General features: G+C 51.8%; 11 protein-coding genes across 11 annotated transcripts; 4 read left to right on the forward strand and 7 right to left on the reverse strand.

Moving 5' to 3' along the window:
* The first annotated feature begins 26 nt into the window (after positions 1-26).
* LAESUDRAFT_808505 (ATP-dependent RNA helicase FAL1) lies at positions 27-1,850 on the forward strand. Its single transcript, XM_040914072.1, has 9 exons — positions 27-94; positions 154-250; positions 303-1,000; positions 1,048-1,163; positions 1,216-1,299; positions 1,355-1,424; positions 1,482-1,521; positions 1,581-1,603; positions 1,660-1,850. The coding sequence occupies exons 1-9, from the start codon at positions 68-70 to the stop codon at positions 1,693-1,695; spliced, it is 1,191 nt and encodes a 396-aa protein (XP_040770526.1). The 5' UTR covers positions 27-67; the 3' UTR covers positions 1,696-1,850.
* Positions 1,851-1,970: 120 nt separating this feature from the next.
* LAESUDRAFT_690095 (rsec15) lies at positions 1,971-5,184 on the forward strand. The gene is made up of 12 exons (XM_040906049.1): positions 1,971-2,540; positions 2,599-2,893; positions 2,945-3,066; positions 3,116-3,382; positions 3,435-3,536; positions 3,603-3,712; positions 3,765-3,822; positions 3,873-3,956; positions 4,014-4,168; positions 4,218-4,506; positions 4,565-4,705; positions 4,762-5,184. Exons 1-12 carry the CDS (start codon positions 2,049-2,051, stop codon positions 4,981-4,983), a joined length of 2,337 nt encoding a protein of 778 aa, XP_040770527.1. The 5' UTR covers positions 1,971-2,048; the 3' UTR covers positions 4,984-5,184.
* A 120-nt stretch (positions 5,185-5,304) lies between these two features.
* LAESUDRAFT_719326 (ARF/SAR) lies at positions 5,305-6,335 on the reverse strand. The gene is made up of 6 exons (XM_040907609.1): positions 6,277-6,335; positions 6,197-6,207; positions 6,063-6,144; positions 5,918-6,010; positions 5,633-5,859; positions 5,305-5,578 (listed from the first exon to the last, which is right to left on the reverse strand). The coding sequence occupies exons 1-6, from the start codon at positions 6,329-6,331 to the stop codon at positions 5,501-5,503; spliced, it is 546 nt and encodes a 181-aa protein (XP_040770528.1). The 5' UTR covers positions 6,332-6,335; the 3' UTR covers positions 5,305-5,500.
* A 539-nt stretch (positions 6,336-6,874) lies between these two features.
* Positions 6,875-10,476, forward strand: LAESUDRAFT_719328 (uncharacterized protein). The gene is made up of 9 exons (XM_040907610.1): positions 6,875-7,147; positions 7,322-7,698; positions 7,753-8,031; positions 8,092-8,404; positions 8,463-8,754; positions 8,817-9,404; positions 9,467-9,613; positions 9,667-9,849; positions 9,906-10,476. The coding sequence occupies exons 1-9, from the start codon at positions 6,951-6,953 to the stop codon at positions 10,335-10,337; spliced, it is 2,808 nt and encodes a 935-aa protein (XP_040770529.1). The 5' UTR covers positions 6,875-6,950; the 3' UTR covers positions 10,338-10,476.
* A 131-nt stretch (positions 10,477-10,607) lies between these two features.
* On the forward strand, positions 10,608-11,708 carry LAESUDRAFT_719329 (phosphatase). The gene is made up of 7 exons (XM_040907611.1): positions 10,608-10,673; positions 10,735-10,844; positions 10,900-10,970; positions 11,022-11,123; positions 11,175-11,323; positions 11,379-11,570; positions 11,623-11,708. The coding sequence occupies exons 1-7, from the start codon at positions 10,642-10,644 to the stop codon at positions 11,675-11,677; spliced, it is 711 nt and encodes a 236-aa protein (XP_040770530.1). The 5' UTR covers positions 10,608-10,641; the 3' UTR covers positions 11,678-11,708.
* A 70-nt stretch (positions 11,709-11,778) lies between these two features.
* On the reverse strand, positions 11,779-12,932 carry LAESUDRAFT_754048 (Bin3-domain-containing protein; the record flags this gene model as incomplete). Its single annotated transcript, XM_040911835.1, has 6 exons — positions 11,779-11,819; positions 11,878-11,989; positions 12,043-12,196; positions 12,269-12,650; positions 12,713-12,834; positions 12,892-12,932. 6 exons carry the CDS (start codon positions 12,930-12,932, stop codon positions 11,779-11,781), a joined length of 852 nt encoding a protein of 283 aa, XP_040770531.1.
* A 495-nt stretch (positions 12,933-13,427) lies between these two features.
* LAESUDRAFT_26082 (alpha2 tubulin) lies at positions 13,428-15,675 on the reverse strand. The gene is made up of 9 exons (XM_040901773.1): positions 15,486-15,675; positions 15,402-15,433; positions 15,136-15,343; positions 14,785-15,086; positions 14,282-14,728; positions 14,138-14,220; positions 14,053-14,087; positions 13,929-13,999; positions 13,428-13,869 (listed from the first exon to the last, which is right to left on the reverse strand). The coding sequence occupies exons 1-9, from the start codon at positions 15,544-15,546 to the stop codon at positions 13,765-13,767; spliced, it is 1,344 nt and encodes a 447-aa protein (XP_040770532.1). The 5' UTR covers positions 15,547-15,675; the 3' UTR covers positions 13,428-13,764.
* A 253-nt stretch (positions 15,676-15,928) lies between these two features.
* Positions 15,929-17,760, reverse strand: LAESUDRAFT_719332 (tubulin alpha). The gene is made up of 6 exons (XM_040907612.1): positions 17,675-17,760; positions 17,516-17,547; positions 17,251-17,461; positions 16,707-17,181; positions 16,498-16,652; positions 15,929-16,446 (listed from the first exon to the last, which is right to left on the reverse strand). Exons 1-6 carry the CDS (start codon positions 17,733-17,735, stop codon positions 16,037-16,039), a joined length of 1,344 nt encoding a protein of 447 aa, XP_040770533.1. The 5' UTR covers positions 17,736-17,760; the 3' UTR covers positions 15,929-16,036.
* Positions 17,761-17,932: 172 nt separating this feature from the next.
* Positions 17,933-22,228, reverse strand: LAESUDRAFT_690116 (alpha/beta-hydrolase). Its single transcript, XM_040906050.1, has 19 exons — positions 22,041-22,228; positions 21,887-21,986; positions 21,766-21,834; positions 21,418-21,706; positions 21,351-21,366; positions 21,277-21,300; positions 21,190-21,219; positions 21,096-21,135; positions 20,992-21,044; positions 20,720-20,937; positions 20,011-20,663; positions 19,734-19,953; positions 19,657-19,678; positions 19,566-19,606; positions 19,166-19,504; positions 18,738-19,107; positions 18,627-18,688; positions 18,351-18,565; positions 17,933-18,292 (listed from the first exon to the last, which is right to left on the reverse strand). The coding sequence occupies exons 1-19, from the start codon at positions 22,081-22,083 to the stop codon at positions 18,148-18,150; spliced, it is 2,949 nt and encodes a 982-aa protein (XP_040770534.1). The 5' UTR covers positions 22,084-22,228; the 3' UTR covers positions 17,933-18,147.
* A 236-nt stretch (positions 22,229-22,464) lies between these two features.
* Positions 22,465-23,354, reverse strand: LAESUDRAFT_719335 (phosphatases II). Its single transcript, XM_040907613.1, has 5 exons — positions 23,282-23,354; positions 22,952-23,220; positions 22,841-22,894; positions 22,753-22,787; positions 22,465-22,692 (listed from the first exon to the last, which is right to left on the reverse strand). The coding sequence occupies exons 1-5, from the start codon at positions 23,341-23,343 to the stop codon at positions 22,579-22,581; spliced, it is 534 nt and encodes a 177-aa protein (XP_040770535.1). The 5' UTR covers positions 23,344-23,354; the 3' UTR covers positions 22,465-22,578.
* A 1,253-nt stretch (positions 23,355-24,607) lies between these two features.
* Positions 24,608-26,043, reverse strand: LAESUDRAFT_690120 (uncharacterized protein). Its single transcript, XM_040906051.1, has 5 exons — positions 25,409-26,043; positions 25,276-25,347; positions 25,070-25,223; positions 24,886-25,007; positions 24,608-24,829 (listed from the first exon to the last, which is right to left on the reverse strand). The coding sequence occupies exons 1-5, from the start codon at positions 25,790-25,792 to the stop codon at positions 24,779-24,781; spliced, it is 783 nt and encodes a 260-aa protein (XP_040770536.1). The 5' UTR covers positions 25,793-26,043; the 3' UTR covers positions 24,608-24,778.
* Positions 26,044-26,115: the final 72 nt, after the last annotated feature.

Genomic DNA, 26,115 nt, shown 5'->3' on the forward strand with positions numbered 1-26,115 from the left:
GGGCAGATATTTAAAGTCCGACCACTCTCTCCACCCTCACTCATCACCTCTTCCAAAACTTACCATCATGTCTGGCATCAACCCCGGCGACGAAGTGCGTGTCTCTCGCTCTGTGTTACTAAGTATATGCTGACTGTTTGTGCTGTTGTTCAGAAACTCGTATTCGAGTCTTCCGAGGCGGTTTCAGTCGTCTCGACCTTCGATGACCTCGGTCTCAAGGAGGACCTTCTTCGCGGCATCTACGCATACAGTACGTGTCTGACGCCACCTGTGTATGTAAATATGCTCACTGAAATTTGAAGACTTCGAAAAGCCTTCAGCTATCCAGCAGCGGGCCATCTTGCCAATCATTCAAGGGCGAGACGTAATTGCGCAGGCGCAGTCTGGAACAGGAAAAACCGCGACATTCTCGATATCTATCCTCCAATCCATCGACGTCACCGTGCGAGAAACGCAGGCCCTCATTCTGAGCCCTACTCGCGAGCTGGCTACTCAGATTCAATCCGTCGTCCTCGCGCTCGGCGACTACATGAACGTGCAGTGCCACGCTTGCATCGGAGGCACTTCGATTGGTGAGGATATTCGCAAGCTAGAGTACGGCCAACACGTCGTGTCCGGCACTCCTGGCCGTGTCTTCGATATGATCCGCCGACGGAGTCTACGGACGCGGAACATCAAGATGTTGGTGCTGGATGAGGCGGACGAGCTGCTGAATAAGGGCTTCAAGGACCAAATCTACGATGTCTACCGATACCTCCCCCCCGCGACGCAGGTAGTGCTCCTGAGTGCTACGCTGCCATATGATGTTCTCGAAATGACCACCAAGTTCATGACCGACCCCATCCGTATCCTCGTCAAACGTGATGAGTTGACGCTGGAGGGCATCAAGCAGTTTTTCGTAGCAGTTGAGAAGGAAGACTGGAAGTTCGACACACTATGCGATCTCTACGATACCTTGACCATCACGCAGGCCGTCATCTTCTGTAACACAAGGCGAAAGGTACGTATTTCGAGGTCAACCTCCGATCAAATGCTGACAGCGTGCAGGTTGACTGGTTAACAGAGAAGATGCGTGCCGCCAACTTCACAGTCTCCTCAATGCACGGAGAGATGGTGCAGAAAGAGCGGGACGCCATCATGGCAGAATTCCGGAGCGGGACATCGTAAGTACTTTCGGTCCGATTCATTTTAGGCATTCAGCTCATCATGCCCCAGGCGCGTGTTGATCACGACTGACGTGTGGGCTCGTGGTATCGACGTTCAACAAGTTTCGCTTGTGATCAATTATGACCTGCCTGCGTAAGTTATCCTACTCGTAGGACTGCAATTGCCTTGTTCTGATAGAATGCTATAGGAATCGTGAAAACTACATCCATCGCATTGGTCGGTCAGGTCGGTTCGGGCGCAAGGGTGTAGCTATCAACGTGAGTAGAATAATAAAATCCCTTCAGGTTCACGTGTTGACTATGGACCTCATGTAGTTCGTTACTGTGGATGATGTCCGCATCCTCCGGGATATCGGTATGTCTCTTCATGTTTCTGCCCATCCTCCCGTCCCATTCTGACCTTCATCTCTTCAGAACAATTCTACAGCACACAGATCGTACGTTACATGTTCCGCCTCCTTCTGTACTGCTGCTGACTGCTGTCTCTTTTTAGGATGAAATGCCTGTCAACGCTGCAGAACTCATCTAGGCCTCTCGTATCTCTTGTTGTAATCTTTATACGTATTCATTTCGCTCTGGCTGTCGCAAATCCTTAGCATGATACTGCCCTCTACATGACGATATATATATGTAATGTCTGTGTGTGCTCTCGAATCCAGACCTTTGCATCACATTTTCGCTGCGATCATCCCAGTTCCGAGGACTTCAGGGTCCGGCGGATTATGATCCATTTCGAGAGAGATTAGATTAGATTGAGCACGTCGCCCAAAGGCTAGCACGTCGCCCAAAGGCTGCGTGACACGGGCCTGGTGCACTTCTTCCCTCGCTTTTGATGGATCGCTGAGCTTCGGCTGGCTCTTTCGACTGACACATAGGGCTATAATGCCCCCTCGTCGCCGTCCTCAGTTCACTCAAGAGAGCATCGATCAGCAACTTCAGCAAATCCATCTTCTCGACCAATCGTCCTCCTCCGAGAACCTCGAGCAGCTCGGGCCTGTCATCAAACAAATACACCAGAATCGTCAACAAGATGCGTATCTTCGCACAGTCAATGCCCTGATCGAGTCAAAGGATGCCGAAATCGAGACAATATGTGGAGACAACTACCAGGAGTTCACCAACTCAGTGTCTACGTTGTTCTCTATCAAGTCATATACCACGAACCTGCGTGACAATATCACTGCCCTCGACTCAGGCGTCGAACAAGTCGGTCGAGGCTTAGTTGAGAAAAAGCGCGCTCTGCTACAGTCAAAGAAGACTGCAGCGAACTTGGACGAAGCCATTGATACCCTACAGGCATGCCTCCGTGTGCTGGACGTCGTGAACCGTGTTGGCGAAATGATCAAGGACGGAAAGTACTGGAGTGCACTACGGGTTCGTCATGTTCTTTCCATTGCGCATATAGTGTGGAAATGAATATCATGATTCTCAGTCCCTCGAAGATATTGAGAGTATGCCACCGACATCTCTATCGCAGACTCCTTTGTTCCAACATCTGCTTTCATCTCTTCCATCACTGCGCGGGCAGATCAAGGACGCCGTGACAGCATCAATGAAGCAGTGGCTCTTGGACATACGGAACGTCAGCGCGCAGGTCGGACAGCTGGCCCTAGACGCCATGGAGCATCGCATTCGGAAGTGGAGAAGCAGAAGAGAGAAGGACCCGTTATTGAAATTGAGCAGGGTAGGCAGTGCTGTAGAGATTGTCACCAATGAGAAGATCGAGTGTAAGGGGGCGCTCATTTGAGATCTGATTTGCTCGCTAAGTGATTGCACAGACAACGTACTCGACAACGAACAGCTGCACGTCGACTTCAAGCCTCTATACGAATGTATACACATTTACACCGCACTGGACTCCCTCGACGAGATTCGTAAGTCCTACCAGGCCGATCGCAAGGTCCGTATCACGCTTTCCCACCAAGGACGTTCAATGAACGCTCAGACAGGCTCAAGCAGGCCTTATCCTGCCTGAGATCCTACCTCTGTCCTTACTCCCCCAAGTTACTGAAGAAATAGTCGGTTTCTTCATCATCGAGACACATGTCCTGAACACTACCGGCAGCTTCCGCTCTCGACGAGAGGTAGAAGATCTGTGGGATGCGTTGGTGAAGCGCGTTGACATGGCAGTTGACCATGCACTCAAGAATGAGACGGATGCGGATGCGTATCTGGCAGTGAAGGAGTGTCTGCTGAGCTTTGTCATGACGTTGGAAGTGAGCATATTTCTGCTAGGATTAGCTGGAGACGGTCCTGACATTGGTTGAGTCGTATTCATATTCGACAGAGAGCCTCCACACGTTCATACTGCATCTGTTTGAGCGGTACGTTGCCATTCTGGAGAAGAAATTCGGCAGGCGATTCGAGATGGTTGGTTAATCGGCTCGGCCTTGAAACCTGACATCTGTCTCATATATGACCTCCTCATCTTTTCAGATCGTTTCACAAGACGACTATCTACCTATGTACGTCGAGACTGCGGCAGAACGGGATGGTGTACTGGAGACTGTGTGGCTTGTGAAAAACGAGCGAGACGAGTTGGCTAAGTATGTTATGGCATTGCACTGCCTGAAAAACTAATGACACTTGTTTTTTAAGGAGTGACTTACCACTAAATCTCCCTTGGTCGCAAAGTTTCTATCTCTGCTGTCAAGATGTGAACATCATTTATATATGCTGCAACGAATGAGTGCTGAATGCCCGCAGATTCGTAATTATGTACAGAACTTCTATCAATTCCTGGAGGGGGTCTCGCAACATCACCGCAACATTGACGACCTACTTAGCAAAGTGAATAATCTTGTCCAAGTTGCACAATGACCCTCCTAACTCGTTGGCTCTGTATAGTCACTCGATGTCATCCTCTCGAAGTATATCAGCGAGAACATAGCCAAGCGTACGCAGAATACATCCAATCTATCTCAGATAGCTCAGATCATCATAAACCTGGAGCATCTCGAGGTGGCATGTGCGGAGCTTGAACGGTCCCTTACATTGATTCGGTGAGTACCGCTAGTAGACTTTGCTCCTCTCCACTAATGCACCACGTAGCTCTTCGCAGCGAGGAGGGATTATACGTCTTACAGCATCGGCTTCATTCGCCACTGTTACAACATATGCACTGTCTCGTGTCACAGCGTCTATCTCCTCCAAACTGGACGACTTCTTCGACCTCTCCGAGTATGATTGGACACCGCCGAAACGAGAGAAGGCGCCAAGCATGTATCTCTATGAGTTGATCAACTGGCTCACTACTGTGGTCGACTCTCTTACTGTCAAGGACGCGTACAAGGATGAGGCCTATCGAGGCGCTGCCAACTATATAGCGGAGTGTTTCATGGTTTGTGTTTCATAAAACCGGAGATGTTCGCCACTGACCATCGCTCTTCCTGACACAGGACTTTCTGACTGGGGGAGATGTGCGGATGATGAACGAGAATGCACTGGCCAATGTCATCATGGACATTGACTTCCTCGAGGATGAGTTCAAGCGTGGTGGTCACGCGCATCTCAATGCTTCCTTTCTTGAGCTGCGACTGGTATGTCATTTACCGCCTCCACCGGACAGGCCAGTTCTGATGATCGCATTGCACAGATGGCTTCTGTTGTTATGGAGGATAAGGTGCAACAATACCTGATCCCGGCTAAGCGACGGGCAAATTACTCCGTTGTAAGACCCAGTCGGCTGCAAGCGTTGCTCGAGAAACTTGCTCGTTTCAGTGCGGAATGCAGAGATGCTCCTTCGAGGGAGACGGGAGAGAAACGGCGAAAAGAAGCGGAGGCGGTTGGGAGACTATTCGATGGCGAGAAATGCTGATGGTTCCTGCAGTATACCCTCCCACGACACGTACGCTCACAACTCTTCATAATGCATAGCACCGGGTGGGCACCGACTTGGTGCCTGCCGGCTTACGCTTGGGATCTCATACCGCATAATGCATACCCTAACCATGGCACCATGCACATGATAATGTGGGAATGATATTTTACTATTAGTAGCCACTTTGCCTGGTCTCGCACACCGCGTCAGAATATGTCACGAGGCATGCGCACCGCAACGAGGACCGGAGATCCTCCTATAGTAGCATTTTACGCACATCTTTAGCATAAGGAGCATTTTGGACGGTCCGCTGGGGACGTTGGGGGATACGAGGTTCCGAAGGTACGAGACAACAGATAGGAAACAGACTAAAATGGAAAACTAACGAGACTAAGCTGCTGAGGAGCTAAGCAGAGACAAGGTGCAAATAGAATGATCTTTCATATCGTAAGGATCATGACGCGTATTACGACAGCGTTGATGTGGACCCGGACACGATAAGGAAGAACACACTTTAAACCCGTCGCTTTATGTTGGCGCTGAGCCACTCGAGACCTTCATATAGACCATCACCACTCGTCGCACATGCCGCCTAAAACCGAAAGCATTAGACCACACACAAGAAGGCAAAAGAATCCGAACCAACCTGAATGAACCACGTCCTCTGCCTGAGTCCGTGGAGCCCAAGCTTGTCGGTGATTTCAGCAGCGCTCATGGCATTGGGGAGATCTTGCTTGTTCGCAAAGACAAGGAGGAGAGCATCACGGAGCTCATCCTCGTTGAGCATGCGCTGCAATTCCTCCCGCGCCTCAGAAATACGTTCCCGATCGTTAGAGTCGACAACGAAGATGATGCCCTGAGTATTCTGGAAATCTGCATACAAGCGCCGGTATGTCAGTTGCGTCCAACGTGTCCGCATCATGACACGCACAATGCCTCCAGAGAGGACGGATCTTGTCCTGTCCTCCGACATCCCAGACTGTGAACGAGATGTTCTTGTACTCGACGGTCTCAACGTTGAAACCTATTATTAACCGCATCAGACCACGTATCTCATTGAGCCTCGGACAACTAACCGATTGTTGGGATGGTCGTCACGATCTCGCCGAGCTTCAACTTGTACAGAATGGTGGTTTTACCGGCTGCGTCCAGCCCAACCTGTTCCGCTTCTCAATGAGATCGTGTATAAGTGCTCAACATGCACACACACCATCAATATGCCTGAAGGGAACGCGACGAGTCAGCACGCGCTGTTCCTGCCGGCTACTCATCATCGGTAAGACAACTCACGCATCTCTTTCTTGCCGAAGAGACCAGAAAGCAGACGGGAGACCGAGAGACCCATGATTGCAGATCAGGAGAAGGGGGAACGAGAGGGGATTGATTGTCGTGAAAGGAGGAGATGTTGAAGGGAAACTGGCTGGAAGAGTTGCGTGTAAGGACGCTAAGCGTTTCAAGCTCCGATGTGGCGCTGTAATGGTTTCACAATTCAATCCATCATCGCCTCCGAAATCTAGTCACTCTCCAACACCGCTTACTTCAAATTACACGTGGGTTGTTTGTGCGCCCACGTATTCATTCTCAATCCTGGGGTTGCAGACAGTTTGGCTCAACACTGCAATACTCTAATTGGTGCGGCACTAGAGCGCGTCTAGTTGTTTGCCCAGACGCATGGCGAAAATAAAATGTATACCATGCCAGACGATGCGAGTGAATTTCACACACGCTGCAAAACTATATGTACTCATTAACAACTGCGTCGTCATGAGCGGCCTCGAGTAAATTGGCGGCATGATACGAGCTGAACGGGCTCACTGGAGTCAATAATTGCGACGCACGTGACGCACCTCTTCACACTTCACATCGCGCGAGCGCTTAGAGGCGCCGTCTTAACTTGATGGTATAGCTGGCTTTGCTTTGACCGAATATACCTGAGACATCTGCCGATAGCGACACAAATCAGCATGATCACTTTCACCCCGCTCTCGGGTCCTGCCCGCTCTCCTCGTACCATCCCATTGGCATATCTCCTCCAGGTAGACGATGTTCGAATTTTGTTGGATTGCGGTTCTCCAGATTGGTGTCCAGAAACCGAAGTGAAGGATGAGGCTCAAGAGTCGATTGCGCGCCCCTGGGACACGTACTGTGATGCTTTGCGAGAGTGAGTTTGTCTCAAAATGCGTCTTCGGCTATGTGGCTGCAATGTGCGAGAACCCATGTAACGTGCACCTTTCGTCGTGCATTATGTCTTCTAGGGTTTCGTTTATGGCTAGGCTTATGCTTAGGGTGTGCAGGATGCCCTTTAAGCATGGTCTGTACTGACTACTTTCATTAGAGTCGCGCCTACCATCGACCTCGTCCTACTATCGCATGGGGACCTTGCACACTCGGGCCTCTACCCTTATGCGTATGCACATTGGAACCTCACTGCACCCGCGTACACAACTCTTCCGGTGCAGGCAATGGCACGTATTGCCGCGACGGAAGACGTAGAGGGCATTCGTGATGAGCAGGAAGTTGTAGATCTGGAAGAACGCCAGAAGAGTTCGCATCCGGAAGATGATGATCGTGGATCTGAACAGCCTTCCAGGAGCAGTCAGACGCCTCCTCTCTCATCGAAGAAAGGCAGGTACATTGCAACCTTGCAGGAGGTACATGATGCCTTTGACTCTGTGAATGTTCTGCGGTACTCTCAGCCATGTCATCTCCAAGGTATATTGCGGCTTCACCCTCGATATTTGCGCTTCCTCACTCATTGTGTCTCAGGAAAATGTCAGGGTTTGACAATAATACCGTTCAACGCGGGACACACCCTTGGTGGAACAATATGGAAGATCCGATCGCCCACCGCTGGAACGATCCTATACGCAGTAGATATGAACCACATGCGTGAGCGCCATCTGGATGGGACGGTACTCGTGCGACAAGCTTCCGCAGGAGGAGGTATATTTGAGAGCCTTGCACGACCAGATCTCCTCATCACCGATGCTGAGCGCGCCAACGTGACGACGGCTCGGAGAAAGGACAGAGATGCTGCTCTTCTCGGTATGTGAGACTTCACCTCATGTTAATCTCCCATTAGTAATGCCCTGTCACCCATCTCAGACTGCGTTACGGCCACACTGACATCGAGAAACTCTTTGCTCCTTCCGTGTGATTCTAGCACACGGGTGCTCGAGCTATTAGTGCTGCTCGATCAGCATTGGAACTATTCCCGCCTCAAGTTCCCGATATGCTTGCTCTCGCGCACAGGCCGCGAGATGCTCACGTTTGTGCGGAGTATGATGGAATGGCTCGGAGGTACGGTCAGCAAGGAGGATGTAGGTGAGGATGGAACCAGTGGAGGGAAGGGCAACAAAAGAAGGCGGGACGATGACAACGACGAGGACGCGCTGGGCGCGTTCGCTCTCCGGTTTCGGTACGTCATTCACAATAAGTCCCGACTAGGTAACGTGGCTTATGCAGAGGGACGTCAGACATTTGGAATTCTTCCCAAATCCACAAGCCCTCATGCAAACCTATTCATCCAAGGACCCGAAGCTGATCCTTGCGGTACCAGCCTCGCTTTCTCATGGTCCCTCTCGAGCCTTGTTTGCACAATTCGCCGAGATCCCCGACAACGTCGTTCTGCTGACGGGTCGCAGTGAGGAGGGAACTCTAGGGCGAATACTGTTTGATCGCTGGAATAATGCACAGAGAGAGGACGCGAAGTGGGATCGTGGCAGGATCGGTAACAACGTCATGATGGATGGCTCCTTACATCTGCGGGTTTGTTGGACTACTGTCAAGTAGCTGGTCTACTGCATGCTTACATCATATTGGTTGTGCAGATGCATGCGAAGGTGCCGTTGCAAGGCGCTGAGCTGGAGGAGCATCTCCAGAAAGAGCGTGCTGCTCAAGAGAAGGAGGCTGCTCAGAAAGCCGCCCAAGCACGGAACCAACGGATGTTGGAAGCGGACGAAGGTGAAGAAGATGAGAGTGAATCAGACTCGGACGCCGAGACGGACGAGGAAAGCGAGGTAGAAAAGACACTCGCTGACGATATGATGGACACCACGGAGGACTTCATGGGGTCTGAACGTGTCGCCAACAGGCGCTCGAAGCAGAAAATTACCAAAGGTGACGCTACGGACAGGACAGATTGGGGTTTAGTTGACTCGGATGAGCCTATTCGGACATTATCGTTTGATATCTACCTCAAGGGTAACGTTGCGCGGACGACATCGTTCTTCAAAAATGCAGAGGGCCAGACTCAGCGGTTCCGTATGTTTCCATATGTGGAGAAGAAGCGACGGGTAGACGAATACGGCGAGACGATTGATGTGGGTTTGTGGCTGCGCAAAGGGAAAGTGCTCGAGGAGGACGCGGAGAGTGATGAAGTAAAGGAACTTAGGAGAAAGGCAGAGGAGGAAGCAAAGGTATCTTTTGCGACTGTCTATATGCGGATCCTAACAGCGCTCAACTGTTCTCTCAAACGCAGAAAGTCCCCGTAGAGCCTCCATCCAAGTTCGTAACCACTGATGTTGAGGTGCAGCTCGCCTGTCGCCTGTTGTTCGTGGACTTGGAAGGCCTCAATGACGGGAGAGCAGTGAAGACGATCGTGCCGCAAGTGAATCCTCGCAGAATGGTATGATCTCTCGACATTCAGATTATCATCAAGCTGATTGCAGCTCCTCATAGATCATCGTGCATGCTCCTCCAGCTGCTACTGACGTACTCGTGGAGAGCTGTTCTAACATTCGAGCAATGACGCGAGATATCTACTCGCCAGTGCAAGGAGAAAACATACAGATTGGCCAACACACCAATAGTTTCTCAATATCTTTGAGCGACGAGCTCCTCGCTTCTATCAAGATGTCACAGGTGAATTAATTACACTTACGCCTTGCTCACTGCTCATCCCTTTCAATGTTGTGCAGTTCGAGGACAACGAGGTCGGCTATGTGACCGGCCGTGTAGCGAGCTTAGCAACCTCAACGATCCCTGTCCTTGAACCTGTGTCATCCTCGTCGCTAAAGTCTAGCTCCAGCAATCTCCAGCTACCACACGGCCGCATCTTAGGCTCACGGCCAACGCGCACGTTGCCCCAGTCGACGATGATTGGTGAGCTCAAATTGACCGCTCTGAAAGCCCGGCTCGCTGCAGTCGGCGTGCACGCGGAGTTGATCGGCGAAGGTGTGCTGATATGTGGGGCCTCTGCGAAAAAGGGTGGCAATTCCGACTCCTGGGAAGACTCGGTGGCTGTCAAGAAGACCACTCGAGGCAGAGTAGAGCTCGAGGGATCTGTGTCCGACGTGTACTATACCGTGCGAAGAGAGATATACAACCTGCATGCTCTCGTTGCAGCCTAGTCTCACAGCCCCATCACTGTTTTCAAAAAGTTGCTTCATATCGTTGTATTAGCATTGCAGTTTGTTTCTACATAGGAGAATGCTGAGATTGTATACATATAGAAAAAGAGGAACGCCGTCGGCGAACCTTCGGCATCTAGATAACGATCTATTGGGCGGTTGTTGGGCAAGGACAATTGATCCTAACAAACGACTGCCATTACCGGAACGCCGCCACCGCTCGGACCGGCGAAGCGTTGCTTTGACCCAGTCTTTCACTCCCATCTTTGCCGTGACTCACTCATCCCATATCCTCCTCATAGAAATGCCCAGCACGACACTGGAGTTCGATGCCATGCAAGTAATCGTGGCGCAAGGTGGATGTATACAGCTGATGCTGAAATTTGCCCATCTTCAGTCTATTCGACATGGACGGTACGCTGGTCGACTCGACCGCCGGTGTTGTCGGTGCATGGGAGGTGTTCAAGGAGACGTATCCCCAGATTGACGTGACGCAGGTCCTGAGCTGTGAGTCATGAACTTTTCGGACGTCGGTGGCGGAGATGTAAGATGTCTTCACCAGCATCTCATGGCATCCGCACTGTTGAGAACCTCCGCAGGTTCTGCGGCGTGGAAGACCCGGAAGAGCAGGAGGTTAAAATTTATGAGATGTCGACTTTGGCTGTCGCTGACCGCCACTTGCAGAGAGAAGCGAAGCGTTTCGAGCAAGCGATCGTAGAGAACTCCACGAAGAATGGTCGACGAGGCATTGTCGCTCTGCCAGGTGTCCGAGAGATTATTGATGAGGTTCGCACCCAACACGCCCTCCCACGCGATCGTTCAACTTTAGTATTTTAGCTTGAGGTGGCACCGAAGAGCCCGCACATTCGCTGGGCAGTGTGCACGTCGGCGACGCGCTCGTACGCGACGGCAGCGCTGAAGAAAGCGGGAATACCGCTGCCGGACGCATTTGTGGTGTCAGAAGACGTCCAGAAGGGGAAGCCCGAGTGCGCATGTAGTGCCGAATCGCCGAGATCCCAGCTAATGCGAACCTCGCCTTAGGCCCGACCCGTACCTCCTCGGCGCAAAGTTGTGTGGCGTCGATCCTAGACGTTGTCTCGTGGTCGAGGACGCCCCGGCAGGCGTGCGAAGTGGACGAGCGGCAGGGTGCAGGACACTCGGCTTGCTCACGTCACATACTCGCGAACAGGTCGAGGCGGCCAAACCCGACTTTCTGGTGAAGGATCTGTCCAGGCAAGCGAGGCAACATTTCAACCTCATCTATGTACACTGACGGTTCCGGAAGTGTCACTATGAAGAACACTGAGAAAGGAGTAGAGGTCACCGTTGACATGGATTGACCGTGACGATAATAGTCCACCTAGGACGGATGCAGATCATCTCATAGATAGAGATCCAACTAGAGAACGGTTAGGTCGGCCAATATAGACAGGCGCAGGTATCACGCTGGTTTGGTATAAACGTCAACTGCTCGTCGGAACCCTGCAACGGCCGCGTTGATCGTATATCATTCCTGATCATATCACTGGCCAAGACGTACCGCCTTCACCTATCTTTCCCAAGTGCTCTGCGGGGCTTAAACCAACGTCTTGTAAAACTCGCTCGAAATCATCCGGGCGCAGTTTGAGGCTTTTCGCATTTTCCTTGAGTTTCTGAATGTTCATGAGTAGGCGTGGCAAGACAGAGGAGCGAGCATGGTACATACAGGGTCCATGCGTTTCGTCTTCGCGTAATTGTGCCATTCTTGCGGTTCTAGCACGAATGTGCCGCCTGGCTTGAGCACAGAGTAAACACGTCGGAAGAAGCGCATTAGTCCTTCATCTCCTCCATTCAGGTGAATCCATTTTGTCACTGATAATCTGGGAGTCGGACGGACGGTAACAGTAGACTCATCAGCCACTGGTGGGACACGACCACGTATGGATACCTACGCGAGAACGATGTCATAGCCCTCCCTATCTTCCAGGATCTCTTTGTTCACCCAGTCCGCTGTGCAGAAAGTAATGTTGTGGGGGAACAGGTGATGCTCTACATCGGATTCGCGTCGTTGTGGAGGAATGGGGAGCGGACCAAACATGTGTTGGCACGATGCAGGGAAGTAGTTTGCTTGCAGCTGATGCGCTTCCTCGCGACCGGCCTCTCCATCTAGCTTGCGTTTCTTCGGCACAGACGAACCAGGTTCTTCCCGTTCGGCAGCGTCATCGTGCGCAGGCTCCTGCAGACTCCAGACGTAGCGCCTCCGCTTCCATGCTGCCCGAATGAGGGTATCGTCGATGTCTACGCCCACCACTCTCCTTGCGCCCTTAGACTGCGCTAGCTTGCGGAGCATTGTCGTCAGCTTATCAAGAAAATGAAGAGGGTGGCTGTGCGCTCACCGATCTCACACGTTACCCAGCCTTCGTTACACCCAACATCCAGCACACGGGCTCCTTCGAAGAGGGATTGGGGAAGAGCCGCTAGCCGAGGATCTGAGAGGAAAGGCCGTTTTGCGTAGTACCTGCGATGGCCATATTTAGTGTACGGTGTCATTGTGGGACGTGGTTCTGTACCGCACCCGTGAAAGTTGCCATGGACGGGTTGGTTTGTGGAAGGCATAGGGAGTATTCGACATGCGGGAGGGGAGAAGGAAGAGGCAAGCTCGGCGCCTACCGGACGTACCAGTGCGTTCAACATGCGACTCAACGTGCGACCCATCGCACAACTGCGTCCACCTACAACAACGGAATGAATGTTTCCTTTGTGGATGAAGAAATAGCTGAAAGCACACGTTTATTAATAGAGGCTTCGAAGATCACCAGTTTTTCAAGGATCTAATTAATATGACTATAGAACGTGAACCCTCCTGACTTTTGGAAAATCAGCAGACCATATACATGGGTGCGCAAATCATTGAAGAGATACTAACTCGAGTCAGCTGTTGTCTGTATCAATGAGACGCTCAGCAGACTCTCAACGCATTTGGTGTTGCGCTGAGCAGACTCAGGACTTCAGTATCAAAGGACATGGCAGTCAAATTTAGCAGTATGCGGTAAAGGCATTGTAACTGCGAAGTAGTGAATAAGGGGCCATTGGCTTCACAGATTGTTTTCCCCGCTGGTCCTTCTCTAACGTCAGAAAGCCGGGGAAAGCTGGGTAATAATTGCAATATGGCAGAACGCCGCTCTAGTAATAGGCCCCGAACTCTCGAAGTGAAACGGTGGAAGAGCCTGAGTCTGGTATCGGCTTCCAAATAGAACGTATACACAAATCGCCCAATGGTAACGATGCATTGGGGTTATTGGTTTAGTCGGGGAGTATACGTACCGGAGAAATGGCGATGTACAGTAGAGTATCGGTGACAGCGGCACGATAGCAACGTTGAGACAGTCACAGCATGAGTATACCAATGGCACTCATAAATGTCCTCACCATCGACCGCGGGGATCACCTAATACTCCGAGCCCTCGGGCTCATCGTCAGGGGTGTCGGCTCCGACCTCCTCATAGTCCTTCTCGAGAGCCGCGAGGTCCTCGCGCGCTTCGGAGAATTCACCCTGTACACAAAAATTGTCAACGCGATGTTTTGTGGAGCGAGGAGGACGATCAAACTTACCTCTTCCATACCCTCGCCAACGTACCAGTGCACGAAGGCACGTTTTGCGTACATGAGGTCGAACTTATAGTCTGGCAGTTTATATGAGCTGGATGACACTGAATCGAGTATGGGCCGGACGTACCAAGCCGAGTCCAAGCAGCACATATTGAAGTGGTACTATTATATTTATGAGAGTACAATCACTTGCCAGATAGGCAGACACTCACTTTGACAACATGCACAAATTCCGCGTTGTTTGTGCGAGATCACCTCCAGGAACGAAAGCGGAGGGCTCTCTGCAGATACCGAGCTAGACAAGAAAAGCCGTATTCGCCGTTGTCATACACCATGATGCGAACAAGATCGCATACCTTGAACGCGGTTTTGCACCAATCCACAAACTGGATTGTCTTCTTGGTCTTAACAGTCCCGACAGCCACCTGCACGTCCTTCGGCACCACATCCCCACGGAACAATAGCGCACACGCCATATACTTCCCCTCCCGCGGGTCGCACTTGACCATCTGATTCCCCGGTTCGAAGCACGAAAATGTCATTTCGGCGACCGAGTTCTGCTCATGGTGCGCCTTCTCCGCGGAGATGAGCGGCGCGTACGTCGCCACGGGAAAGTGAATGCGTGGGAACGGCACGAGGTTCGTCTGGAACTCGTTGAGGTCGACGTTCAGCGAGCCACCGAAGCGCAGCGATGCCGTCACGGACGAGACAACCTGTGCGATTAACCGATTCAGGTTGGTGTAGCTAGGCAACGACACGCCGAGCTTCTGCTTGCAGATGTCGTATATCGCCTCATTGTCGACCTGCGTGGCACGCTGCCTTAAGCTTCCTGACCACGCGTGATACACGTGGGACGCACCATGAACGAGCAGTCACAGAACTCGAGCGTCGCGTGCGTCGTGAGCACGGAGTTGTACGGCTCAACGATGGCATTTGCCAGATGCGGTGCGGGGTAGACACAGAATTCCAGCTTGGACTTCTTGCCGTACTCTGTCGCAAGTCGCTCGAGAAGGAGGGCACCGAAGCCAGACCCGGTACCTCCGCCGAACGAATGGAACACGAAGAAGCCTTGCAGGCCGGAGCAGTTATCCACAAGGCGCCGTAGTCGGTCCATAACAGGATCAATCATGTCCTTTCCAACCGTATAGTGGCCGCGAGCATCTACAAGCCAGTTAAAAAGCTTCGCATATGAAAAGAGAACGTGGCGTACAGTTGTTCGCAGCATCCTCTTTTCCGGTAAGCATCGTCTCCGGGTGGAACAAGTACCTATACTTTCCCGACTTGACCTCATCAATCACGCTGGGCTCGAGGTCGACGTAAAGCGATCGCGGGACATATTTTCCTGAACCTGTCTCTGAGAAGAACGTCGAAGGGTCACTGTCTGGCTTCAACTGGCCGTCAATGAGATGGCCGTCTGGCTGAATGTCACCAGTCGTCAGCTCGGTGCAGCATGGAGAGATTGACGACAGTGCATACCGTCATTCCATGCTCGAGAGTGTACAATTCCCCTGTCCGCTGTCAATCCGACAAACCCTCGTTTGCGATCTGTTCTGTACTCACAACAAGCATTTCCGATTTGAACGCCAGCCTGCCCAACATGGATAGAGATGACTTCACGCATAGCACGACGGAGGATGGAGGAGGTTGTCGAGCAAGATGCGTTGTTGGGTTAGGGGAGACGATGAAGCGCGCAAAGTCGATCTCCAACATACCTAAGTATTATCCGGGCTAAGCTCACGACGGCACCGAGCCCGGAGCCGGATGATTCAAGCAAGGCCGGATCTAGCACCGTCAAGAAAACTAGCCTATATGAAAGCGGAAAATGAAACTTTGAAGACTCTAGAACTGCACTGGAAACAAGAAAATCCGAGCGCCTCACACTACGTGCAAAGCGACTGACACACACCACGTATCAATTCTCGCCGAAACACCATGAATTGCGACTCCAGGAATTAATCTTACTGTATGGATGGTATAGGTGCTAATGCCTGGAACAGGCAGGACAGGCGGGGATATCGTACGTGAACATCATAGCGACGACGACGACGAAGCTGTATAAATTCGACAGAGAAACCGTAAAGAGCAGAGATGAACGACACCTTCCCAGAATCTTAATACTCGCCAACCTCCTCTGCATCCGCGGAGTCAATGCCGACCTCTTCATAGTCCTTCTCGAGGGCTGCGAGGTCTTCACGAGCCTCCGAGAATTCACCCTCCTCCATTCCCTCACCGACGTACCAGTGGACGAACGCACGCTTGGAGTACAGGAGATCGAACTTGTGGTCAAGGCGGCTCCAGGCCGATGAGATGGCAGTGGTGTTCGAGAGCATACAAAGGCTACGGGTGACCTTGGCCAAGTCACCGCCAGGAATATGCGCAGGAGGCTCGTTGCAGATACCGAGCTTGAAGCCGGTAGGGCACCAGTCGACGAATTGAATGGTACGCTTCGTCTTGATAATGCTGACAGCGGCGTTGACATCCTTAGGAACAACATCACCGCGGTAAAGGAGGGCGCAAGCCACTGGAGAAGACGATTACTACCATGGATAGCGAATCAGATTCACATACGTACTGTATTTTCCCTCCCTCGGGTCGCACTTGACCATCTGGTTGCCCGTCTCAAAGCAAGAGAAGGTCATGTCCGCAACGGAGTTCTGCTCGTGGTGAGCCTTCTCAGCAGAGATGATCGGCGCAAATGTCGCGAGAGGGAAGTGAATACGAGGGAAGCTGATAAGTCACAGTAAGAACCGATGCCATTAATTTCATGTCTCCAGTACTTACGGGACCAAGTTGGTCTGGAACTCGTTCAAGTCGACGTTCAAGGAACCATCGAAACGAAGGGATGCAGTAATCGAAGACACGACCTGAGCAATCAGCCTATTCAGGTTCGTGAAGCTCGGGGAGGTGATGTTGAGCCTCTTCTTGCAGATATCATAGATGGCCTCATTGTCGACCATGAAGGAGCAGTCCGAGTGCTCAAGCGTGGTGTGAGTCGTCAGGACCGAGTTGTAAGGCTCAACCACGGAGTTGGCCATGGTAGGAGCGGGGTACACACTGAACTCCAACTTCGACTTCTTGCCGTAGTCCGTCGAGAGACGCTCGAGGACCAGGGCACCGAAACCGGAGCCAGTTCCACCACCGAAAGAGTGGAAGACGAAGAAGCCCTGGAGACCATTGCAGTTGTCGGCCAACCGGCGAATCTTATCCATGACATTGTCTATCTGCTCTTTGCCAATGGTGTAGTGGCCACGAGCGTCTACACGATCACGGCATCACGCGTTCAACCTTTGAGCTAAGAGAGAACAGGCGCGGAGCTGATACTCACAGTTGCTAGCCGCATCCTCCTTGCCAGTCACGAGAGTCTCGGGATGGAAGAGACTCCTGTAGGTGCCGCTCCGGACCTCATCAATAACATTGGGCTCCAGGTCAACGTAGAGCGAACGCGGCACGTGTTTGCCAGAGGAGGTCTCCGAGAAGAACGTGCTGAAGCCATCGTCATGCGCGGACGGCGAGCCATCAACCAGACGCCCATCCGGCTATTATGTAGGATCAGAAGATTGCTGGCGACACGTATGATCAGCGAGACTCACGCTGAGACCGTGCTCGACAGTGTAGAGCTCCCCTACAGAGAACGCGTCAATCTCATGTCAAAAACACAAGCATATAGCAACATGAAACGAAATGACGCGTGCATATAAGTTTTGATGGTGCCACCACGCAAAGAACGGACAGCAGAGAGTACAACTCACAGCAGGCGTTACCGATCTGCACACCAGCCTGACCAACGTGGACGGAAATGACTTCACGCATTTTGAAATGAAGATTTGAGATGCTGAACAGTGCCGCGTTAGATGCTGCTATGAATGGATACGTGTGCTGAAAACTACACGGAACGATAGAGGCGAATGAAGAGGTCGACGAAGACACGCACAAACAGTGAAGGGCGGGGGGTTAAGAAAGGCAACACTGCTGACTAATATGGTTCTCACGCATGCTGGTCTCCTTCTGGAACGCGGTCCGTGCGTATATAGCCGACCGACTCGGTAAGACATGTCTAAAAATGATACAGTACGCGTATATACATGGTATCTACAGGTGAGGTTGTAAACGGTACACTGTGAATAAAATAGCGTTATCCAGAGGTAGAATGATGTAGTGTCCAGAGGAGGTAGATATTTGATCATCAGAAGTATTCAATGAGATGGACTTCGAGCCTCATACTTCACCCCTGTGCCGGGCTATCTGGGGAAGATTCCGAACGTGCAAATGATAGTTTGTTGGTGGCTTCATTGATCAAAGTTGCTGCACGTTTCTTTCCGTGGGCCGCCGTCTTACTGGCTTTCCTGGAGCTTTTACGCATGAAGTACCTGGAGCATTTCGCGGTCAGACTCTTCAGATTTTCTCAACTAGGAATCATACACCCACGTAATAAGCGATTGCCAGATGCGCACACCATGAATTGGAATGCCGTGTAGATAAATCTGTTGCTCTGACACGGATTGTTGTGGAGGCCTCGAAGGGTGGTCCTCGCGGTCAAACGCGGCACGAATCGCGTCAAAGGTCGTGATCGTCGGTACCATCAGGTGTGTTGCGGGTGCGGTATGGTATATGTTCTTCTTCAGCAGCGCGATGGCGTCATGCTGTCACGCGAAAGAGAGCATCAGCTTGAATGCTGAAGGAGCTTATCGATGCGAAACCTACAGTGTCTCTTCTGCCAGGTATAGCACTCGGTGGAGGTTTCTCATCAACGAGATCGAACGGACCTGGTACGCGTTGAGACATGGACATTTTATAGGGATGGGATCTGCGCACCCCATCGTCTGTCCGGATCGATTTCGCCAGAAGCCGCAGAGCATGCGGAGATATGGCTTCTTCGCCTATGCAAAGGTCCTGGTCTTGACTCCAGCCGATGCAGAGTTCCTTGCTCCCTGGCATGCTGTAGCAACCTTTCTGCCTTCCGTTCGTACTTTCGCCGACGCATAATGGCTTTGTGAGCAGCATGTTTATACTTCTTGTCCCACAATTCTTGACCAGTGAGCCATCGTTTCACAGGGGCCTCCTTGATGATTCCGATCAGCTCGGGTGGTATCCGCAGAACTTCGATTTCCTCCACGGGTTCCATAGATCTGACTTTACCGGAGACACCGACACGCTCCCTTATCATAATGACGCGGGGGATGTCCTGCGCGCACAGAACTGAGCGACAGCCACACAGGATTTATGGGGTAGACAGATCATACCTTGCCTGCCCCATTATCGACCACGCCGTTCTCACTACCCGGAGGCATCTGGTCGACCTCACCTCTTTTAACTTCCTCCTTTGCTTTCTCCTCATTATGCTTGAAGTGCTCAGCGCCAGAGCGTGCGCTGGGAATGGCCTCTTTAAGAACCTTCTCGCCACTATCTACTGTATGCTTGGTAGGCGGCCTCTCGCGGTTGTGATCATCCTCTGAGTCTGTATCGCTGAGCTCCTCAGGCGGTATATGCAGTTCTGGGAAGGGATTGCGTTCTAGGTGATCTGCAGGTTGTGTCGCGACGTGTTTGACGAATTGCGCGATGGAAGCATACGCATACTTCGCCTACGTGTGCCATTAGTATGTCGGGTAGTGATTGCAAGGATACGCGGCCACAAAAACATACACTATCTGTGAAAGTGAACACAGTCAAAACGTGACACATCCCTGGGAAAACGGTGAGCACTGAGCTAGGAAGGACAATCAACGCCACATACCGTCAAACACCTGCAGATGAACCTGCGTGTGACGTATTGTCAGCGTGAGCATGAGTGACATTTGCAGCGTTACCAACCCTAGTAGGAGTCTGGAACTTCTCCGCGTTCTCCCTTTGCCTCCGGCTTTCCCTGAGAATGCCTCTCCTAACCGGGTACTCCTCAGGATGTGCAGCTTTATGCGCAATGTACATGATCTCATCCCTGAGCACTTCACCATCACCAGCTATGATATACAGTGGGCAGAGATTTCCGAGCGACCCCTGTAGGACGGGCGACACGAGCGGATGTGTCAGCTGCCTGAAATCGACGTATGTGAGGATGAGATGTTGTTCCATATTCATTCCTGGAACGTACTCATTAGTCGCATACAGTTGGATCTGAGAACGCAGTTCCAGCGGCGTCGCATTTGGGTCGTCCATGAAGACTTTAGGCGGCTTCGGTTCCCAAAAGTCGATTACGGCATCGTCATTCCATTCCCTATTGCGATGCTCGCCGCCGTTATCATTTGCAGCTGCCGGAAACCTCTTGCTAGATCCCTGAGCATCCTCGTGATCCTGCTTATCTGAGCCTGCGTTGACGTCCTCAGGCTGTTCATCACCATTCTCAAGGGTAGGCCCGTAAGTGGCCTTGACTTGCGAATGGGGCGTCGCTAGATTATCCTGAATGGGAAAGGGTGTATCTTCCCCACTCAGATTGTCATCAGATCGACATCTCCCAGAAGTTGAAGTACCGAAAGAGTGTAGCATTTCCTGCTGACTTCCCAGCTTCTCTTTGCCCTCTTTCAGGTCGCCAGCGTGCACTTCTTCTCCCTTCTCGCGCATTTGCTGCAAGCACTCCATCTGGGTTTCGAAGCGAGTGTCGCTGGGCCGGAGAGTGTCAGCATGCCCGGGTTTCGGAGGAGGATTGGTTTGCGTCTCTATCGCACGCGCACGGCCGTCCGTCGGAAGCGCATGTATAGGCCAAGTCACCGACGGCTTGTGAATAAAGCCATGAGGAGGTATGATATCCTATCAAACATTGTATCGGCACCAGCTTTGAGGAGTTCAAGAGAATAGGGGCAAACCGTCGCAGCATTGGTCATGACGCTAGGAAAGCTGTGCGTCATGTCCACCCAAGGACTGATGAGCACGGCGCCCGCGGGTTGAGGTAAACCCATATCTCTTAGCACAGTGAGGACTGTCAAGCACAGGCCTGCACCTGAAGAGTCGCCAGCAAAGACGATTTTGCTGGGGGAAACGGCTTGGTGCAACGCTCCAGCAGGAGGGTCGATCAGGTAGAAGTCTTGTAACGTGCCGTCAGCAAACAAGCCTTGATATATGTATGGACAAATATTACAAGCTGCTAAGACATCTTGCAATGCACAAGGCCATGGGTACTGGGGTGCTTTCCTGCGACCACCCTCCGTTAACGGCGAAAGAGATATGGACTCGTGCACGTACCTATAGTTCACGGCAAACGCTCTACCCTTCATCTTGCGGGCTTGCAACGAAACGTGAGACCACATGTCGTATACTATAGGCGTTGTTTTCTCACCATAGCGGATAACTTGATACCTATGAGTGTCTGCGCAATATCTTTAAACTAGTGGTCCAACCAAAATATTTAGAGATTTGTACGTACTGATGGAGCCCCAGAAGTAAGCACCTGAAAGAGTGCTCGAGTCAACCTAGTCTCATAATTGAATCCTGACGTACCTCCATGGACGTAGAGCTATGCAGGCTAAGTGGTCGATTATCGTTTGTCTAAAGATGCATCACTCACCATAACCGTTTTCAGATGCTCCATGCGCAAAATATGCTCCTCCGTCTCGGTCAATCTCTCGGGACGAGATATCTGGGCATGGTCGAGGTACTTCCTCTCGGTAATCCACTCTGAGTCTATCCCGTCTGACCCTCTGACCTGCCACCATCGTTCTCCGCCTACCACGTGCTTCAGGTCATCTGGGCCGAACCATTCAATCAAGACATCGGCTGCCTTGTTGCAGGATGCAAGAGGAACCTGCACAGGGGACACAGCAGCCCAAGGCGGCGACGGAACATGAGTGTTCGTACTGGAAGGTGTTGTCAGTCGAGTGTGTGCCTCATGAGGATGGAACGACGGAAGACGAACAACGCTTGCAGCGATTCAACCGTGTTGTGAGTACCAAGCTCGATGAATGCTTTGACGATGTGGAAGGCTCTATGCGGCACGTCAGCGCAGAGCACGCTCCTGTGAAAATTGCGCAACATACTCATCGTAAAAGATATCGTCCGTAGCTTCCTCGGTCTCATCACCATGCTTCAGCTTGTGGCCCTTCTGTCGGCCGTGCTTCAGCAAGGTCTTGACTACAACTGGTTTCCGCAATGTGAGTTACAACAGACGATCAGGCCGGTGACGAGACTTGCCTGGCGTGATGTGTGCAACAGCGGAGAATGTGTTCACGCCCATGGTCGTAGCAATATCGTAGTGAGGGGGGAAATTCTGTAGAATAAAGCGGACTGGGTTTTGCAATTAAACTGGAGAATTCTGTAGGGATTATAAAGTTGTGAGAGATGGAGACTGCGCGCACGACCTGCCCGCAGGCGCGTCGACGTCCAAACAGTGACATCGCGTGTTCTTGAACGTGTCGCTGCACGTGTACCGCGCCACAAAGACGCCCATAATACGCCCTCCCAATTTGGTAATCAAGTATGTTCGTCCGCGGTTAACCAACTGCACCCTTGGCACTCGCACAAAATATGCAAATAACCGATGTATGTGTGGGTATATAACTATGGTAATGTACATCTGCAATAAAGTGTCCTGGTAAGCACAGGAGGCAGAAGCATGTCTAGACTACTCGTTACATGGCGGAAGCGGGGGATGGGAAATAATCGTGGTTGGCTGAGAGGACTAAGGGAACAGTTCATCGACCAAGGATGTAGTCCTGATGGAAAGCTAATCTTAATCTGAACCTTGCTCTTTGAGCCCGCGCTCGATCCGCCGACGCCAGCTCACGTAAATACCCTCCTTATCTGATGGTGCATATCGGCAGAGCTCGAAAAGAACTAGTTGTTCCTGAAAGGCAAGTAAAAGCTTAGTGAGGAAACGTTCCAGAGCTCTGACACATCAACGTACATGAAACCCCGGATTTATCCATATTTGCTCGCGACCTGTCAAAACGTTGTTACGAGCGATCTTCGCCAATAAAGGAAGAAATACGTACTCCTTCGCACTTCCTCAATGGCATCAACTGCTTTTATTCTTTTCGCGTACATCACTATAAAATTGTAACTTAGTACGAGCGGAACATAGTACATAGAAAAATAGCGCTTACAGTATGCGGCAACAACAGCAGCACTGCGAGAAAGCCCTTGCACGCAGTGAACCAGTACAATGCCGTTGCTATTCAGCGCCTCGTGGATAAATTGGCACGCCTCAGGCAAATGTATCAAAAGATCGGCATGATTGACATCTTCCACAGGAATGCGCAGATGGTGAAAACCAGACGCAGGGTTATCGGCTGGGATTGGATCAGTGCCAAGGGACACTATATGGGTGATGCGCCGGTCCGACAGGGTTCGGGGTGAGATGGCTGCATCAAGACTACCCGGTTCCATAGAAACACTTAGCATATATATGGCAAGAGGGCGGTGTAAGCACTTACGTTCCCAGGAAAAGTCTACCCTCGAAGCCAGAGATGGTGTTGATGTTTCTCCAAGTGCCCATCGCAGCCGACCTCTGGACTCGGAGACTTCGAGGCACCCATGGTTGCCTCCCAGGGGTTTTGTAGGACGAGGCCGTCCAGGCGGTCGTCTGTGATCGCCGGCACACAAAGCATCGCGTACTCGCTGCATAAACTGGACCGAGGTTGGTGGTTACGGGCCTGTGGCAGAAGCGGCGTAGAGTGGCGGTGAACGTCACAGCGTGAACAGCCCAAATGCTTGCCACGTGATCACGCATGATCAAGTTTCCTCGTCGGATATGCGCTCGGACCCAATGCTGTGCGCGGAATCGGGCGCTTACACTTGCTTCTCGTAACGCAACTCGACATCCTCCGATTCGTCTTCGCGTGCACACGCCAGACGAGAACAGTTTCGACCGTAGACTGCCGAATATGCCGTCAGTCCCTGCGTGGTGGCAGTGCTGCGTTGGACGGCGCTTGCGAGGAAATGTCTTTTCAGAGTCCAGGCGAAGATCGTACAACTGAAAGCTCTGCGTTGACGTTGAAATCGGATTCGAATTGAACGGATGTCGATCTGATCGGTTGCTATGTGGCCATGGAGGATGTCAAAGAAGACTTTTACAGTGTGTTTCCGGAGACTCGGAGGGAACCATTTGAGAGCACCGCGCAGTGAGTGCAGGTACGGCATTAGCATGCACATCCAGGCAGTGAACGATGCCTAGGCATAGTTCTTGCGTTGGGCGCAGGAGGCTGAGCAGGAGCGCTTGTATGAGACGGCATTTACTACAGACAAACGTCAGTGGATGGCGGCCTGCTGCTACACCGATATAGGCGCCGGTCTGCGGATCCTCCGAACTTCGGGTTGAAGCGGATGGTTGTGTGGGAAAGCTTCGCTCAAGGAAGACATGATGGAAAAACACATGAAATCGGTTCATGGCACTGATCGGCCCCGCGTGCGGAGGTTTGCGGTCGATCCTAGCACGACACTTGCTTGTGTCCTACATACTAGCGCCGCCTAGGATCGAGTTGTTGACTCATCGCGGTACCCGAGAGCATAGCTTTGCGGGGGTTTGGGACGGAACGGGCCGAAAGCACTGAAAGCACTGACTACTGAGACAGAGCAAGTATGTGGCTGTGCATGATGACCGAATTGCGCTGGCACGGAACAAGACTGGGCGCTCCGCATCGTCCATGACAGACGGCAGCGAACATAGATAGCATGATCTAGACAATTGCGTTCATAGAATCAGATTTCATCGGGCGCGACGATGTCGCGAAGCTTCTCAAAACACAAACTTCTATAGCGTTCGGGGGAAATACATATGTCAATTCGACGAGTTGTATGGTATAGTAATTACAAGTACCCTGCTTGGGGTACTACTCAGACATCATATGACAGAGACCGAGCCGTGCAGGTCCTTCATGCAGACACAAAACCATCGATCTGTTACACACAAGAATACAGCATCCATTGCATGCCTATTCGTTGATGTAGTGGCGGGAAAACAGGTCGTTTTGAATCCACAGAACCTATGTCGGATCGGACATCAGCATATGAATGCGTCGCGGGATCGGTAGACACGAACCTTATTGATGGCCGATACCGCGTCTATTTTTGTTTGCAGGTCGGCCGCATCTTCTGGCAATTGAAGAACTGCGGTCTGGAGAATGTTTTGCACCAGACCAAGCGTCAGGGCGCAGTCACGATCTAGGCGACACAGCAATCCTTCAGCCCGGTCAGCGGAGGCACGGGCGGGAAGATCGGCGTACATGGGACATTAAGCGGGCTAATGCCCATAGTGCGTTGATGCTTGAATGGTGACATGCCGGTATGCATTATGCCAACTTTGTCCATGTAGGCCCACGTCTTGCCATTCGTATAGTCGGACGTGAGAACACGACGTGCCCACGCCTTCATGAATACCTGCGGACGTGCGATGAGCGGAGGCAGATGTGGCCGCGTGGTGTTCACTTACTTTACGGAACTTTATCTGCGCACTATCCAAAGTCAAGTCCTCAAGCTTCTCGGGAAGTGGCCCATCGAACCCCTGATACACATTAAGCCGTATCAGCACAGAACCAGTAGAAAGCCAAGGGGCGGTGGCGCACATGATTCCGGGTCATGAAGACCTTCTTGGTGATGTCGAACTCAAAAAGTTTCGCGTAGAGGTCATCTACTATGGACGGAATCATGCCGCCGACGGCAGGACCGATCTTCGTAATGACGTCCTGGTCTCGCGAACTGAAGTTGAGGAAATCCGTGAGGTATGCGATTCGGTCTTCGAGCGAATTCTTGATGAGGACTGGGTCGACCTCTTGAGTAAAGACAGGACACGATGTGCTCTCAGTGGAGACGGAACGCAGTGGTGTGCTGGAGGAATCCGTGGCAGATGTGTGCGAGGCACGGTCCGAGTGTTCATCGGTGGGGCTCCACCGCTGTTGAGAGAACGGGCACTTCGCCGTCTCGAGGTTGATGTCCGTGTTACGCGTCATTAGCGATGAGATCAAAATTTCGGGTGAAATTGAACGATGCTAAGGCGTTTGGTGGGCCGCGACGACGGCCATGTCGAGTATAAGTACGCAGCGTTAATCCGTCCGGGAAATACAGGAAGGTTGTCGAGCTGTTGAACACGAATGGACTTCGTCATGAATCGAGAACGCATGAATTGCAGCGTGGGTCGACCGAGCCAGGACGAGACGCGAGTGACGGGTCGAGGCTGTCGACTGGGGATGGCAAGCGTGACATGGCCGCCACCTGCCGACCATCGGCGTTCCTGAGTGAGGAGTAATCACGCCGAATTCGGTACTTGCCGATC

Source organism: Laetiporus sulphureus, assembly GCF_001632365.1.
Source record: "Laetiporus sulphureus 93-53 unplaced genomic scaffold LAESUscaffold_1, whole genome shotgun sequence".
NCBI lineage: Eukaryota > Fungi > Basidiomycota > Agaricomycetes > Polyporales > Laetiporaceae > Laetiporus > Laetiporus sulphureus.

Coding starts and splice junctions, on each gene's coding strand:
- LAESUDRAFT_690120 (XM_040906051.1), bottom strand. CDS start 25,792: ATGACGCGTAACACGGACATCAACCTCGAGACGGCGAAGTGCCCGTTC. Junction 25,348..25,408: donor TCTTCATGACCCGGAATCAT/GTGCGCCACCGC, acceptor AATGTGTATCAG/GGGTTCGATGGGCCACTTCC. Junction 25,008..25,069: donor TAGCCCGCTTAATGTCCCAT/GTACGCCGATCT, acceptor TGTGTCGCCTAG/ATCGTGACTGCGCCCTGACG.
- LAESUDRAFT_719332 (XM_040907612.1), bottom strand. CDS start 17,735: ATGCGTGAAGTCATTTCCGTCCACGTTGGTCAGGCTGGTGTGCAGATC. Junction 17,182..17,250: donor GGAGGATGCGGCTAGCAACT/GTGAGTATCAGC, acceptor GTGATCGTGTAG/ACGCTCGTGGCCACTACACC. Junction 16,653..16,706: donor TTCCAGACCAACTTGGTCCC/GTAAGTACTGGA, acceptor GTGACTTATCAG/CTTCCCTCGTATTCACTTCC.
- LAESUDRAFT_719328 (XM_040907610.1), top strand. CDS start 6,951: ATGATCACTTTCACCCCGCTCTCGGGTCCTGCCCGCTCTCCTCGTACC. Junction 9,614..9,666: donor AAGTGAATCCTCGCAGAATG/GTATGATCTCTC, acceptor AGCTCCTCATAG/ATCATCGTGCATGCTCCTCC. Junction 9,850..9,905: donor CTTCTATCAAGATGTCACAG/GTGAATTAATTA, acceptor AATGTTGTGCAG/TTCGAGGACAACGAGGTCGG.
- LAESUDRAFT_719326 (XM_040907609.1), bottom strand. CDS start 6,331: ATGGGTCTCTCGGTCTCCCGTCTGCTTTCTGGTCTCTTCGGCAAGAAA. Junction 6,011..6,062: donor GACGACCATCCCAACAATCG/GTTAGTTGTCCG, acceptor GGTTAATAATAG/GTTTCAACGTTGAGACCGTC. Junction 5,860..5,917: donor CCGTCCTCTCTGGAGGCATT/GTGCGTGTCATG, acceptor GCTTGTATGCAG/ATTTCCAGAATACTCAGGGC.
- LAESUDRAFT_690116 (XM_040906050.1), bottom strand. CDS start 22,083: ATGGGCGTGAACACATTCTCCGCTGTTGCACACATCACGCCAG. Junction 21,707..21,765: donor GTTGAATCGCTGCAAGCGTT/GTTCGTCTTCCG, acceptor AACACCTTCCAG/TACGAACACTCATGTTCCGT. Junction 19,108..19,165: donor TCGATAATGGGGCAGGCAAG/GTATGATCTGTC, acceptor CTGTGCGCGCAG/GACATCCCCCGCGTCATTAT.
- LAESUDRAFT_808505 (XM_040914072.1), top strand. CDS start 68: ATGTCTGGCATCAACCCCGGCGACGAA. Junction 1,300..1,354: donor ATCAATTATGACCTGCCTGC/GTAAGTTATCCT, acceptor AGAATGCTATAG/GAATCGTGAAAACTACATCC. Junction 1,425..1,481: donor GCAAGGGTGTAGCTATCAAC/GTGAGTAGAATA, acceptor GACCTCATGTAG/TTCGTTACTGTGGATGATGT.
- LAESUDRAFT_690095 (XM_040906049.1), top strand. CDS start 2,049: ATGCCCCCTCGTCGCCGTCCTCAGTTCACTCAAGAGAGCATCGATCAG. Junction 3,067..3,115: donor CCTACCAGGCCGATCGCAAG/GTCCGTATCACG, acceptor ACGCTCAGACAG/GCTCAAGCAGGCCTTATCCT. Junction 3,957..4,013: donor TTGACGACCTACTTAGCAAA/GTGAATAATCTT, acceptor GGCTCTGTATAG/TCACTCGATGTCATCCTCTC.
- LAESUDRAFT_719335 (XM_040907613.1), bottom strand. CDS start 23,343: ATGGGCACTTGGAGAAACATCAACACCATCTCTGGCTTCGAGGGTAGA. Junction 23,221..23,281: donor GGTAGACTTTTCCTGGGAAC/GTAAGTGCTTAC, acceptor GGAACCGGGTAG/TCTTGATGCAGCCATCTCAC. Junction 22,693..22,752: donor GGATAAATCCGGGGTTTCAT/GTACGTTGATGT, acceptor CTTGCCTTTCAG/GAACAACTAGTTCTTTTCGA.
- LAESUDRAFT_26082 (XM_040901773.1), bottom strand. CDS start 15,546: ATGCGTGAAGTCATCTCTATCCATGTTGGGCAGGCTGGCGTTCAAATC. Junction 15,434..15,485: donor TCAAATCGGAAATGCTTGTT/GTGAGTACAGAA, acceptor GACAGCGGACAG/GGGAATTGTACACTCTCGAG. Junction 13,870..13,928: donor TTGGCGAGGGTATGGAAGAG/GTAAGTTTGATC, acceptor TTTTGTGTACAG/GGTGAATTCTCCGAAGCGCG.
- LAESUDRAFT_719329 (XM_040907611.1), top strand. CDS start 10,642: ATGCCCAGCACGACACTGGAGTTCGATGCCAT. Junction 11,324..11,378: donor GTCCAGAAGGGGAAGCCCGA/GTGCGCATGTAG, acceptor ACCTCGCCTTAG/GCCCGACCCGTACCTCCTCG. Junction 11,571..11,622: donor CTGGTGAAGGATCTGTCCAG/GCAAGCGAGGCA, acceptor CGGTTCCGGAAG/TGTCACTATGAAGAACACTG.